Source organism: Pseudopipra pipra, chromosome 5 (assembly GCF_036250125.1).
Source record: "Pseudopipra pipra isolate bDixPip1 chromosome 5, bDixPip1.hap1, whole genome shotgun sequence".
Classification (NCBI taxonomy): domain Eukaryota; kingdom Metazoa; phylum Chordata; class Aves; order Passeriformes; family Pipridae; genus Pseudopipra; species Pseudopipra pipra.
Genome location: NC_087553.1, coordinates 21,312,996 through 21,327,214, shown reverse-complemented (window position 1 = coordinate 21,327,214; position 14,219 = coordinate 21,312,996). Strand labels below are relative to the sequence as shown.

General features: G+C 36.9%; 1 protein-coding gene across 1 annotated transcript in view; it reads right to left on the bottom strand.

Moving 5' to 3' along the window:
- Positions 1–14,219, bottom strand: part of RIC8B (RIC8 guanine nucleotide exchange factor B) — a 34,968-nt gene that overhangs the window by 9,336 nt on the left and 11,413 nt on the right. The window contains exons 3-8 of the mRNA XM_064654880.1: positions 12,129–12,737; positions 9,480–9,574; positions 4,800–4,953; positions 4,394–4,489; positions 1,820–1,964; positions 1,522–1,666 (exon numbers count right to left, since the gene is read on the bottom strand). Of these exons, the coding sequence (XP_064510950.1) occupies positions 1,522–1,666; positions 1,820–1,964; positions 4,394–4,489; positions 4,800–4,953; positions 9,480–9,574; positions 12,129–12,737 (1,244 nt within the window). The remainder of the gene's footprint in view (positions 1–1,521; positions 1,667–1,819; positions 1,965–4,393; positions 4,490–4,799; positions 4,954–9,479; positions 9,575–12,128; positions 12,738–14,219) is intronic.

The window sequence follows — 14,219 nt, the reverse complement described above, 5'->3', positions numbered from 1 at the left end:
CCCACACATAGGGGAGTAATGATAGTGCAATGACAATGTCATGAGCAATAATGACATAAATAGGGAACTGAATGACAGATACATGTTTGAAACTAATTCTGTACAGGCTTAACGTTAAAACTATAGACAGCTTCCAGTTAATTTCCTTATTCATGAAGAACTGTTGTAGTAGTTTACTATAGCCCTCCCATGATAATGATTTTTTGCTCAAACAAAATTAAGTTACTTTACTTTGAGAATTTACAATGCCAGTTTTATTTTCACTGTTAAAACAAGTCAACAGTGTTACGGAAATGGTAACAAGCAGAGAAGTAGTTTTAAAGGACACTTTCAGGGCAAATTATCCTTTCAAACACTTTAATCACAAACATTTAACAGCCATACAGAAAACCAGATGCATAAATCAGCTGACAGTTGTCTTGAATATTCCATTTAATGTCAGTTTTTAACTAAATAGATGTTATAGTTTCACTTATATGTGTATAACTGGATGTCAGGTTTTTCAAAGAAGAGCAGAGAGAAAACAGCAAGAAAAAAATTCCTGAAGCACAGAAATAAAAAGAAACTTCCTGGTTTAAAGTTAATTTCTTCACAGAGAAGCAATGTAATTCCTATAACTTCTCATACGTTTAATCCTGTGTTTCATTCATGTACCTTAATAAGAATCTTTCAATAAACCACAACTCTCCATCATATCATATTACCATATATGTGTAATTCAAGGAAAACACAGTAAAACAGAAAAATAACATCCTTCAGATCTCCACTATCGACAATTTCAGAACCTACTTAAAATGGCATCAAATCTTAGATGTAACATGACAAACTGAAACCTCTAACACCCAATCAATTACAATTAATAAAAAGCAACAGACAGCTTCTATATGATCACTGAATCATTCAAATAAATTGGATTTCTGATGCATAACTTCTATAGAAATTATTTTCCTCCTTCCATATTTACATGTGACCCACTTGATTCTTTAGGAAAATTTTAGTAACCACCATTCTGAAGCTAGACCAAAACTGAAACTAGACCTACTGGTTTGTTCTTTTTCAACAAAGTTCTGATTAAAATCTTAAGCCATATCTGACACTTCTGTTTTCTCCATTACAGGGATATACCCCACAAACAATAGTTGCAGTTTGGCAACTTCATGTGAGTTCCTAGAAAATCTGGGGCAAAAGCCATCCTTGCTAAGTTTGTTACTATAATTTTTTTTCTAAAATTTGATTAAAAATCTCTTTCCACACTTGAATTTTAAATAGTTATTCAGGCTGATTTTAAATCATTGTCATTGTGATTTTTTTTCCCTCTGGAGCCATATGACTATGTGATGGTCAGTACTAGAGGCTGGTTTATCAATAATTAGACCATGAATTAAGCAGAAGATAGTACTTAGTATAAGCACATGTAATTCCAAAACTGGCTTCTCTGGAAAAGGTGAAACAAAAAAACTACGTCAAAAAAAAAAAATCTAAATTACAACAGGATATGTAGAATTGAAAACACTACTATACTTTGGCTTTGCAGATTTGTATTCTTCTGTATCTGTATCTTCATCATCTGAGTACCAGTGATCTCCTCTTCCTCCTGCCAACAGGCCCCTTGCTGCCAGCAATCCTGCGGCGTTACCATAGCCCGTGTATTTCAACAGGCTATCGACTGCAAAGAGCCACACAGAAAATGATTCAGCTATAATCAGCTACAAAACAAACCCCACCATAGTGCTACTAGAATTGAGAGTTATAGCAAGAGGCAAATGTACAAATTACAGCAAGACCTTATACAGAAGGGAGAAGGAAAAGTAGATTTTACCTCTCTCTTTACAAAGAACAAAAAGAAATTCTGCTGCAATTTGCTTTACTCCAAGGTCAACATGTGTCATAAGGCGCACGAGTTTGTTTCTCACTGTTGTGCCAACTTCTGGACGATTTGATACATCTCTTAATGGAGGCAGTACCTGGCAGCACAAAAAAAATGGCATAGAGTGCACAGCAGTATCTACCAATACTTGCAAAAACCCCTACAGTCAACAGAACAAGGAAATACTGTAAGCTCTGTTCTTCAAAAAAAAAAAAAGGCAATAAAATCAGCCAACTATGCCTACATGCTTTAGTAATGACTCTTGCTTCTTAATATATTTAAGTCTTCTGATCTGTCATTCAGGGCAGAAAAGCACTCAGTCTCAAATATAGACTTTGAAAATACAATTATCAGGAATTTATGAGCACAAATGGGTGTACCAAAACAGTTGGTCAACAGGCAGCAGTAACCTCATGTTCTCTGTGTCTTCTGTTTTGCTCATGTATCTGGTAAAAGCATTATAAATACCATCCTAAGGAAACTCACAATATTAACATGATGTGTAGTTTACATAGAAAAACTATATGCTTATAATGAAAAAGCAGGAAAATAAGTTATATTGCAAGTTCTACTTCAAATTTCTACTGCTGAATTTCAAAAATGGGCTCTACATGTATAGAGAAAATGCATACTTCTCCCAGAAAACACTCCTCTAAAAGTTCAAGCTAAATTTCAGAAATATTTTGGAGAAAACACTATTTAACATTTCCTCAACACTATTTTCTCATCAAGTGTCATTAATATTGTTAACTTCAACCCTCAGGAAAGGCAGGATGTGTGTGAATAATGGCTTATTTGGCAAACTAAGTCTTGCCTCCCTGTGTGTATGCCTTCAGAGTCAAAATCTACACTAATTTTTTCACATTCACAGAATATATGATATGATCTGCAAACAAATCTGGGCCATAATATGGAATATTTAATGATCTGAAGACTCTAATAAGAATTACGGATCTTCAATGGTTTACTTGGGAATGAAAAAAAATATGCCAATAATTGTCATAAGAAATTGCAGGTCCTTTGTCTTCTAGGTGTCTAATGTAAAATGTCATGTCCTGTGCTAAATTACTACACAATTACTACTGAAATCAGACTCACTGGGAATTGATACTTAAACAAATGAATGCTACAGTATTGACTACTTTGAAAAAAGCAGACCCCTCTTTTTCAAACTAAGTATTCAAACAATTAGCAAAAACATTTTACTTTGTCCCTGCTTACTCTCCCCAATGGGGATAGTACCATGACTGTCATTTCACAGTGTGTTGTAAGAATGAATTAATGTTTTTAGAGTACTCTAATACTAATACAGTGATGAGTGCCATAGGACAGTCCATGAGGAAATTAATCATACTGTCTTCAGATCACAATTTGAATAGTGCACAATAAATAAAGCCTAAGGCCAACACTTAACAATGAGGGTAATTCAAAATATCAAACATCCAGTCATGCAGTTAACAGTATCCATCCATTCTCTGCACTATATGAGGCAGTGGTCCTGTGGTAGGAGTCAGCATGCAATTATATCCTGACATCTAGATGCCGAGATGTCGTAAAAACATGCAGACAACTTCATTTTCTAGCTTCTGAACATTTGGCTCTGCAACTTTTTTTTTAGTTAACAGATCAGCAGATTATCCTGAGAAAGAACTGCTGCAAACAAAAACAATAAAAAACAAGTTTCTTAAATTCCTCAAAACTACTTTTCTAGTATAGATAAAACAGGCATGATATATATGCTCTTTTCCGTTTTAAACTCCATTTATGAATTCAGGCACAGCTTTGATCTGGGAGCAGCATCTAGGATGCAACCCAAAAACCACTGCAGCTTAGGAAAAAGAACATTTTTCAGCCACTTTCAGCTATCTCTCCCTTGCTCATCCTTTAATTTCTCTCCACTTGACTTGAGGAAAACCAGCAAAACAAATAGAAAACACCACACCTAACCACCAAACTACACAGACCCTTTAGATCTTTAACCATGGCATGGAAATCTTTTCTCCTGTAAAAAGCCAACCCACAGTCCATACTGTATTAAACTGCTCCTTTCAAAGACTGAGGGATGAAGTGTGCCTCTGTTCAGGAACAGAGTTTTACTCTGCCAGGACAGCTTATGCACACTGGCACACAAGTTTCAACCCCAATGATTCCTGCCTGCTGAAGTCAAATTAAAGCTCAAGTAGAACCCATCAAAACACCTGTATTCTCACATGCTACCACACAGTTCTGCAAAGTTTTATCAACTGCATGGAAATGTTTTTATATGCCAGTTGTAAGAGGACAGACCTCACTGAGTTCTTTGTCCCATCTCATATGATCCATGGTGACTCACAATAACACAGCTTTACAATATCCCTGATATTATCACTTAACAGCACTACAAAATGTATCATGGAACTTAGGCCATAATATCTACTGATTCATATGACTGAAAAATTATTTCTATAGTACTGTCCTGCACTAATGTACAAATCTCAAAGTTTATCAATAGCTTTATATTCAAATTTTGATGAATATTTTACTTACCTGAGCTTTGATAAACTTCCTGATATTCCTATGAGTTCGGCAGCATTCAGTTAATAAACTGAGAACTGGAGTCAGACCTTCTCTATAGCTGCTTCCCTAAAATAAAACCAAATACTAATAAAACATTTTGTAACAAATTTTCCTTTACAAATTCTATGAACACTTCAATGAAGTTCTATATGACAGGCAAAATATGAACTTTACATAGTCACACACACACACGCATGAGCAAGTAGCTTCAGATATTCACAGGAATTTATTCTAAACTTTGAGGTGTTTCACAGTCTAGAAGAACATCCATATTTGTGCTAATACTGGCTGGAAGGTTTGGAACAAGCTTTACATATGTGCACTTTTTACTTTAATGAAAGAGGTCCCTTTTGCAAGGAACCCCTCCAGCCCATACCTTGTCTATTCTCTTCTCCATGAAATCCAGTAAAATTTGAATTGCTCCCATATTCATACCATTGTATTTTATATCTGTTTCTTCTTGGGATGATGGATTAATAAGAACATCCAAGCAAGAAACGGGAACATTGCTTAAGAGGTTGATTGCATTGCTGAAACAGATTTTAAAAATTCATTATTCATTTGGAAGAAAGAATTAAAAACAGAGTACAACTCCCCATAAACTGCTTGTACAACTACAATCAAAAAGAGGCCCTACAACTCAAACAATGCTTTATTTTGTGCTCTCTGGGTTTTAAAGAAGGTGGCACGCATTATCGCCTGAGTGTCAGCTCTTGGGACAAACAAGGGAAAAGAAAGACAAAAAGCTCCAAAAGCAATACTGCAGCAGTGCAGTAATACTTCCAGCCCCCACAGTTCCCCATTCCATGGATAAGGCACAGCTTCCAGCAGTGAGCTACAGCAGCTGATCTCAAAGGACGGTAGGGGGAACTCTCACATTGATTTGCAGTGGTCAGTTTTTTCCTCCTTGAAACTTAAAACATTTTACCACATATCTGCATTACCATCATTAATGTGACAAAGTACACCACAGAAAACATTTCCCCCTGCTGTAACAGTAGGGCATGGTGGTAATTTCTTAGGTCCTCTGAAATATTTTCACTTTTATTTAACTTGTAGTGTAAATGAAATACAGAAGGCTTTTAAGACATTAAAAAAAGATTCAGGTTTATTTACCAAGCACTACCTTTCAGTAACCAGCACCTTCACATTTTGCAACACACAAAGAGGAGTGCTTCCCAAAGAGCCATTAAGTGATTTAAATTAGACCATAAGATTCCTCCCTCCTCTTTAATGGAGTAGGATGGAACTTACTTTGCAAGGTACACATCCCTCGAGTTTGCTATCTATCCTGTTCTCATTGTCAACATTGACTTGTGTTTGCACTGTTGCTGAATATTGGGCTCAATTACACAGATGCTGCAAAAATTAGAATTCTGTCATTATTTACTTGCTCATGTCCAACTAAACTTATAAATGGATGTATTTAGAAATACTACAGAACTATCCAGTTTACATATGCAGACTTCAAAGCTATCAATGAAGCAATGAGCACTGCTGTTTCAACAATCAGTGAAGTGTTACAAGAATAGAGAAAACTTCTCAAACAACTTCATTTAAGACTTTTAATAATATCTACTTAGAAGCTGCCCTCTGTTTTTAAGTTATTAATACAATTCTAACAAAGAATTAGTAAAAGAGAAAGAAAATCACAGCAATCAGACAAGACAGGATTTCTAACAAATGTGCTGGTTCTGGTTTGATCAGAGTGGGTGGCTGTTCCACACTGTGCCATCTCCCTTTTGCTCTTTTAGCAATTGAAATTCAGACAACTATTACTTTTGGGAATGCTTGTTCTCTTTGTTTTGTTTCTAATTCCTGTTCAAGATATGTCTTTTATATCACGGAAGTTATTCCTCTCCAACAATTCGGGAATAGTCAGAAACAAAATAGACTGAAATTCAACAAATATTTGGTGCCTTCAGGCCTTTCATCAAAAGTTCTCTTTTTACCAGTTTCTTATTAAACAACCAAGTTCCCAAACACCTACAAAATTAATTTTCTGGATCACTGTGTCTGAGCTATTCTTTTCAATAAATGAAGCCCGGCTTTCTGATCTTTGTCACTCCACTGACAGTTTTATTTGTGGTAGAGGAGTGTATGAAATTCTCCAGCTACCAGGAAGTCAGTGACTATGCACAGATCTGCACAATAGTGTTTGCATTCCTACTCCAGGGGGTAGAAATACTGCGTATATTACTCTCTCCTTCTCGGCTTCCTAGAGATCATTAATCACTGGGACATGACATCCACCCACTCATGCTCCCAGCCCCCTCCTGATATGCAAATTTAAAAGCAAAGGCCTATTTAGAGCTGCTGAATGCCTTGATTAAAACCTTGTTAGTGGCAAAAATGGCACTCACTCTAATATGTGGTACTTTAATTCAAACATTAAATAATGACATGACAGAATAATGACAACAATACTAGGTACTAAATTAGCTAAGATATTCTTACAGGTAACTTCTGCTTATTTATTAGAAATAGAGTCACATTGACAATCAGTACATCATAGCACAGGCATGTATCCAACACTGATGTTCACATAAAATAAATCCTCAACTTACATATTGAGAGCACAAGCATTCCAATGATGGGCTTTAACAGGCTGACTAAACCCTTCATTTAAGCATCTTGGGTTCTGCACATTAATAAACTTAAGGAAGTGCAAGTCATCAGCAATCCTAAGAAATACACGTCTCCCTGACGCTTCATAAAGTTTATTCTGCATTCAACACTGTTTGTATTTTATTTTACTTTTGACAGATTTTTCCTAATTGCCTTACTGATAGGCTCCAAGTGGAAAGCAGAGCTGGAAGTTATGCTCTGCTCTCTGACTCACACCTCATCTCTAGCAATAAAGACTGCATGGTCAGAGTCCAGCATGCTGAACAGCCTAAATGATGACACAGCCTCTTTTTTAGCTACAGACTCCTAACAAGAGTTTACTCATTCCTTAGTGAAGCTACTATCAGGAATTAAAGTTTTGCTTGTCCAAATACATCAGTGGACTGAAGTGGGGCCCTTGATCCAGGCCCCAATCCCTCTGAGGATTTGCAGGGGCATTATTTCTGACTATAGGTCTTCTATCCCAGAGTTGCCTTGTGATGAATAGTCTTGGTAGAAAAGCATATTCAATTATTCAGCTTTCATTACATCCTTGTAGCATTCAAAGACAAAACTCAGGTTCTGCAAATGGGCTGAAATATTTGAATCACAAAAGTCAAAACCTGCACAGAGCTCTTCTAGCATGTGAATCAAGATCAAATACTACATTCGACAATGCTGTACTTGCACTCTTTATGAACTCGAGCTAAGTAAACTAGCTACAGTTTGCTAACAGAGGGAGAAAGTTGTTTTCTCAGCATAACAGAAAGTGATGCAGTGTTACACTGAGTCTGATGGAGAAGGGGAAACAACTGAAGTGACACAAAGCAGTGATGTTTGTCCTCATTTCTTTTCTGTTTCACCCTCTCAAAATTTCACCCTCTCAATGGAGAACCTTTGCCTTGACGTGGTGTCTCCAAAAGGTCCACATGGGCAGCATCACTACACAAAATATCCCTTCTGACTGAAAAGAACAAGGACAGAAATCACACCTATACTACATATTCTTCACAGCTTCCTACTTCTTTATGTAAAGGCCTTTTTAGATCTCATCTGCAAGTGTTTGCAAAAGCTAAAACCAAAAGGACCTGCATAACACGCATTTTTCTGCAATAGCACAAGATAACTGAATTTTACAGGGCAATGTAGTTAATGTAGGTGATTAGACTAGTTGGATTTCTGGACAATGAAACAGAACTTGGGAAGAGCATCAGCTGTATCATAATTCATCAGAATATTGGGCTCTCTCTTGTAGTTGTTGAATTTATCCACAACTGTTAAATTCTCCCAGCAGTGGGGAATTTATTCCCACCAGTCCCTCCCTTCAAGGAGGATGAGAGCTCAAAATGCCCACCATAAGCAGAAGCACTGACTGCCTTTTAGGACACAGCACCAACTTTAGTCATGGCAACTACTGCCACAGAATACTAAATTATTCCAAGTTGGTCTGCACCAGCTGAGCAGGGCTCTGATGTAGGATTTTAGGGTTCACCTACTAAGACTGTTGATCTCTGAGAGATTTCTAAGATTTTAATCAAGTTCATTTAACACTTTCAAGATTGCTGGGTGTGAAAAACTGTGTATCCTTCTTCCTAGAGACTGCTGGTTCAGAAGATCTTCAAAAGATCCTACACTTAGATTTATGGACATCTCTGAAGAAGAAAATGGCAACACTCTTTCACTGCTGAGAGATAACAGGGAATTGTGTTTGAAGCTACTGTACTGTCAGGCCCTGTGAACAGCTGACCTACTTGGATAAAAGTAAGAGTTTCACAGAAAAAGAACAATAACACTGAACAGAAAACCACCACCTCACTAAAAATAATCTGATTTTTGATTGAATTTTTTGCTGCAAATAGCTAACAGTTGGGTGCAGGACTGAGGAAACCCCCCCGCCCACATACCTAAAATCACAAGATGATTCACTCATTTTTGAAAAAAAAAAAAAAAAGAAAAAATATTTGTACTGTTAATGAAGTAGCCTAGAACTACTGGAGATTAAATATCAACTTGTTACTTCCATCCCAATCCATCAGAATTGCAAAACTTACATATGAAAATCTCAAAATGTAGTTTTTCCATCAGCTTCTGTGCAAAACAACAGAAGTTGCATTCCACTCCAATTTACACTACTTCTAGAACTTCCATATGTATTTTCATCCTCAGATACACACATATGCACATAAAGAAATTATACAAAGGTGAGCTTCATAATCATTGGTAGAATATAACAACCTTGTCAGTCACTTTCTGTCTGGAACAGAGGACATGCCTAAACAATATTTGAGGCAAATAGCTTTCATCAAAAAAAGATTAATAATACTTTACTCACAATGAATAGTTTTTGTTGTTTCTCAGATTTCCATTTTAGATTTTAGTCAAAGTAATTTCTACTTAAAAAACCAAACAAAACTCTTTTAACATGGACTGGTTCTGCAGTTCCACCAACCTGTGCAACTCTTCAGTTTTGTCTTCAGTAGGGCCCGTGGTTAATAAGCAGTGTCGAAGGATGGCAGCCATGTAACGAAATTGATGAGATTCATTCTATATAAATATAAATTATGAAGATATTTTTTCATTTTGAAGATTGCAAGTGAGGGTTTCAGGTCACTAGAATAATAAAAATTAAAGATGGGAAATACCTATTAGATCATAACATCCATCCCTATCAATAAAAGGACTGTACCTTAGAGTTCACTAAATGCTTAATTCAACATAACTGTCATAAGCTGACTTCAAACTAGGCCTTGTAAAAGTCACTAGGGAGTATTTTCCAGTTAAATGAGCCTTCGCTACCAGAAAAACCAACTACAAGTGTTTGCTCAATTCCATAACATTATTCTTAATATACCACTGCTATTTTCCTTCTTGTATTTACATCAGACCACCTTTTGATTTAGATTACACACCTTTTTCATTTAATTTGCCTTCTCCTCATTTAGGCCTTTTGCTGCCAACAGTTTCATTCCCTCCACTCAGTCTGTTTCTTTTCCTAATTCACTTGGTTTTGTTCCCTTGATACCTTTCCTCCATTTCATTAGTAACTTCTCAGCAATCTTATTTGCCCTACTTTTGCTCTCTCCAAGCAATTCCCCCTTCCAACCTCCCACCAGACAGCAGCCCCACAAAAGTGCACCAGTAACTGCAATCATTTAACTGTGTGTAACCTTGTCCTCACCCTTTTTCAATAGGTCTTCTTGGTATCCATCATATGTTCTGGTGTGTTTGAGCACAAAGCACCCCAATGCATTTTTTGTAGCATCAGCATCCAAATCTGCCGGCTATACAACCTGCAGCTCTTGTCTGGCTTTGCTACTTTGAAACCATCTCCACTCATTAAATATTGGTGTTTCAAATGGTTCTGTCCCCCTTAGGATGGATCTCGTTTAGCTTTCTACCCTCACGTCTAACTTCTCTGCTCTCCTTTTATTTTCCACCTGTCTACTGCTTGGAACCTCTTGAAATTCTGTATCTTCAGCCCACCTCATTAACACGCTGTTTACTCTTCTTACAGATCACTAAAACTGCCACTGGGACATTCACTCAGTAGAATGTCAACCAACATACCTGGCTAACAGTTATCAACTACTAAAAAGCTCTTTAATTTAAAGGTTCCCTCCTTTTAGGAACTTCTAGTAAAGAGTTATTATATAAGCTTTATCTCAAAACACAAAATAAACTTCTCCTGCCCCGGGATGTCTTAAACTCTCATAAAAAAACCCAAAAAAAACCCAAAAAAACCCAACAAAAACCTCCCTCATCCCACAGACAGCAGCCACATGAAACCTCATCAGGTAACACCACAACTGCGTGCCATCTCCTGCCTGCCTGTCTGCAGTGAGCTGGGCTTTAAATCTCTACAGATTCAGTATTTTGTAAAAGTAAACCAACGTCAAGATCCAGATTTCAAGAGCTAGCTTTTAAAGAGGTGAATGTGTAATACAGTTTCTTTTCCCAGTTTTCCATAAAGCTGTGTTACATTCTTTTTTACCCTCTCTATACAAAGAACTTTGACAAAGTTAAAGATACTTTTAATAAAGGTCTAAACCAGGAATATTAACAGGAGAAAGAAACCTCACTTTGTTTATATTTCCTTGAAACTCAAAGTATTAGCTTCTCTGATTCCCCCATCACTCAATCTTAAATTTCAGGATTTCTTATTCAGCATATCCTTGAGACATTAAATCAAAGAATAAACTTCGGACTTTTCTCAAGTTTTATATTCCTTAAAGTTATGATTAATGTCTTATATGCTGTCTAGTCCAATGCACTAAAGAGAACAATTATTTGTCAGTTTTAACTACTGTGGATTTTGATCAGCTTTATACTCTGCATATTTACAATGGCCAGTGAAAAGTTAACAACAACGTTTTAGAGACAACATGATGTGGACTAAAAAGAAAGATTCTCTATATAATTCTCTTACTGATTTGGGTTATTCAAAATTAGAGTTCATGTTACCTACTGTCATGCTCAGAAAAACAGATGAAAACAAGGGAGTCTTCTCAGTTCTATTACCCTATTGCTATACACCCAGAGATATAGCCATCTGATACTTTTAAATTACACAGCTTTTCCTAGCCATTAGTGAACAACATTTATTTTCTTTTGTAAATCTCAGGCTTTTACAAAATAGTATTTTTTGCATGTTTTATTCAAAAAAGTACAGTTTTACCTCGCATCATATAATCCAAGCTTTTCTCCCATTACATAGAAAACATATGGATTAGATTTTTTGCCTAAGTAGTAACAAGAACAAAAATGTTATTTTGGTATTCAAAGCAATGAGCACTAAAGACTCAACACCTCTTGAAATACCAAGATCATCAATTCTTGACACATTCAGAATTCAGACAGACAAATTTTCTCAGATTGGTTTTACATACAGAGAAATTACGATGCAAAATTTGAAGACTACCTTAGCTACTATTTTGAAAAATGCAACTATATTCCATCAAAATTAGAGTAGAAAAAGTTAAGCACTAAAATCCTTGCCCTGGGGCCTGGACAACAACTGCCTCTTCTGTATCTACCTGCTGGTTCTGGCTCTCCCAGGCTAAACAAAATCAATTGAAAAAACACTTCAGCTAAGCCTTACCTTGCTGTGGACATTCCAGCTGTCAAGGGTTACATTAAATAGAGCCTTTAGTGCCTCAATGGCACAGTCTGTCTCTTGCAAAGATAGAGGAGGCCTGTCACGATCTTCCGCTGCTTTATATTCTTCTGTCCATCTTACACTCAGGGAACTTTCCAAAGCCTGAGTCAAAACTTGCACCCCTTGTAGTTCCTGACGCAACTGTGATCTAATATCTGTGTGCAGAAGTGACAAGAGGAAGAGCAGACGCAAATCAAAGCATTTAATGTCATCAACGCACTGTTGGTCCTTACATTTCTGCAGAAGATTGCAGAGCGTTGCTGCAAGATTCAGTTCAAAACTGAGCTGCTGTGCAACTGAACTATTAAAAATTATGTTACAGAGGCATTTTAAAGCTTCTACTATAACAGGAAATTCAGACACTCTCTCCAAAGGATCTTCCACATTGTCCAGCTTTGCTAGCCTCATAAGGATCTGCATGTTCCTCTTTGTGGTTACAGGCACTAAAACCTTCTTGTCCCTGGAGAGAATCCGGAGGGCCTCCAGGCAGGCAACTTGACATGACGTTTTTGTGTCTTTTTCAAGGATGTTTAGAATTCCCTCACACAGTTTCTAGGCAAACACAAACAAAAAAGGAACAGTTTTAGTGTCAAAATATTGATGGCAATAAGAAACTACTTTTGCTAAGCTTCCATATAACTTCTGAGTTTCCAGCTGACTTGAGAAACTAGGTATTCCATATTAGATCTTCAAAATACAAACTGTTACAAAAGGCCTCCAGAGAGCACCAAAAGCAGTTTTCCTCATGGATACAATCCAAATACATCAACATTTGCAAAAGCATTAAGCAAAATGGCAGATGCTATTCTCTATTGTCAACATTGCCGCTATTGTCAAAATACTTCACTGATACTTTATAACCACGAGATTGCAGGGGTAAACATTAATCATTTAAATGCAGCATGAGAAAAATACAACACTCCAATAACCTGCAGGTCAGAACTGTAACATCTGAATTACAGAAGAATTACCTTTTATAAGACAGAAATGGACAATTAGATGATCAATTAATGGGCAGAAAAGACAGGACAGAAGAGATTGCTTGATGTGAGAGGACTCCATAGGATTTTTATGCCTTAAGCTCAGGACAACAATACTACTACTCTGGGGTACTAGAGTCAGAAGTACAGTTACAAAGAAGTTCCCAATACAATACAAACTGCATTGTACCACACAGAACACTGTTCCTCCACACTTCTCACCTCCCAAGCTTGTGTCTTGACCATCAACATGAATAAATTACCAAAGAAGCCAGAGCAGCAACTGAGTTGAACAGCCCTAGTGCAGAAGTCTGCTTAAGACCTGAAATTCATATTGTGGTCTCAAGCAGCCTGTGTCATGTAAGTAATTACAAAAAGCATAGGAATCATAGTAAAGTATAAAACAGTTCTTGGGGAATGGTCTCTGGAATTTCATTTTTCGCCATCACCACCATAACGAAAAGGTGAGGAGCACAGAAGCCCATCAGCCTGACTCAAAGTTCAAAACAAAGGTTCCACTTAGGACATCCAAGCAAGTTTTGTTACTTTTTGTGATCGCTTACAACTAAAGCCAAAATAAAAAAATTAACAAAATCAACAACAAACATTAAGTCTACAGCAAATCTAGAACAGACACTCCAGAAGAATAAGGGAGAAAACAACACAAGTCTTCAACAATGTTAAAAGACAATCTGTAAACAAAGTCAGACAGTAGGAACTCTCAATATGATTTCTAGTATGCTTGTCCTGGGGTTAAGCCCACCCAAAAGCACCACCCAGACAACCAAGATCTTGACTGCATCTCCACAGCTCTGACTAGATTAATCCAGTAGAAAGTTTGAAAACAAGGAATGAGTTCTACCTCTTACTATCGCAGAGGCAACAGGAGAAATCTTTATCAGAATCTTGAAGACATGGCAATAGTATAAAAACCACATTTGACTACTTGTACAGGCACAGAGGTACTTACCATGGCTGGAAAAAGATACTCAAAGACAAAGAGTGCTTCAGCATTAACATAAGATCTCACACAGATCTATACAACCCCCTGACT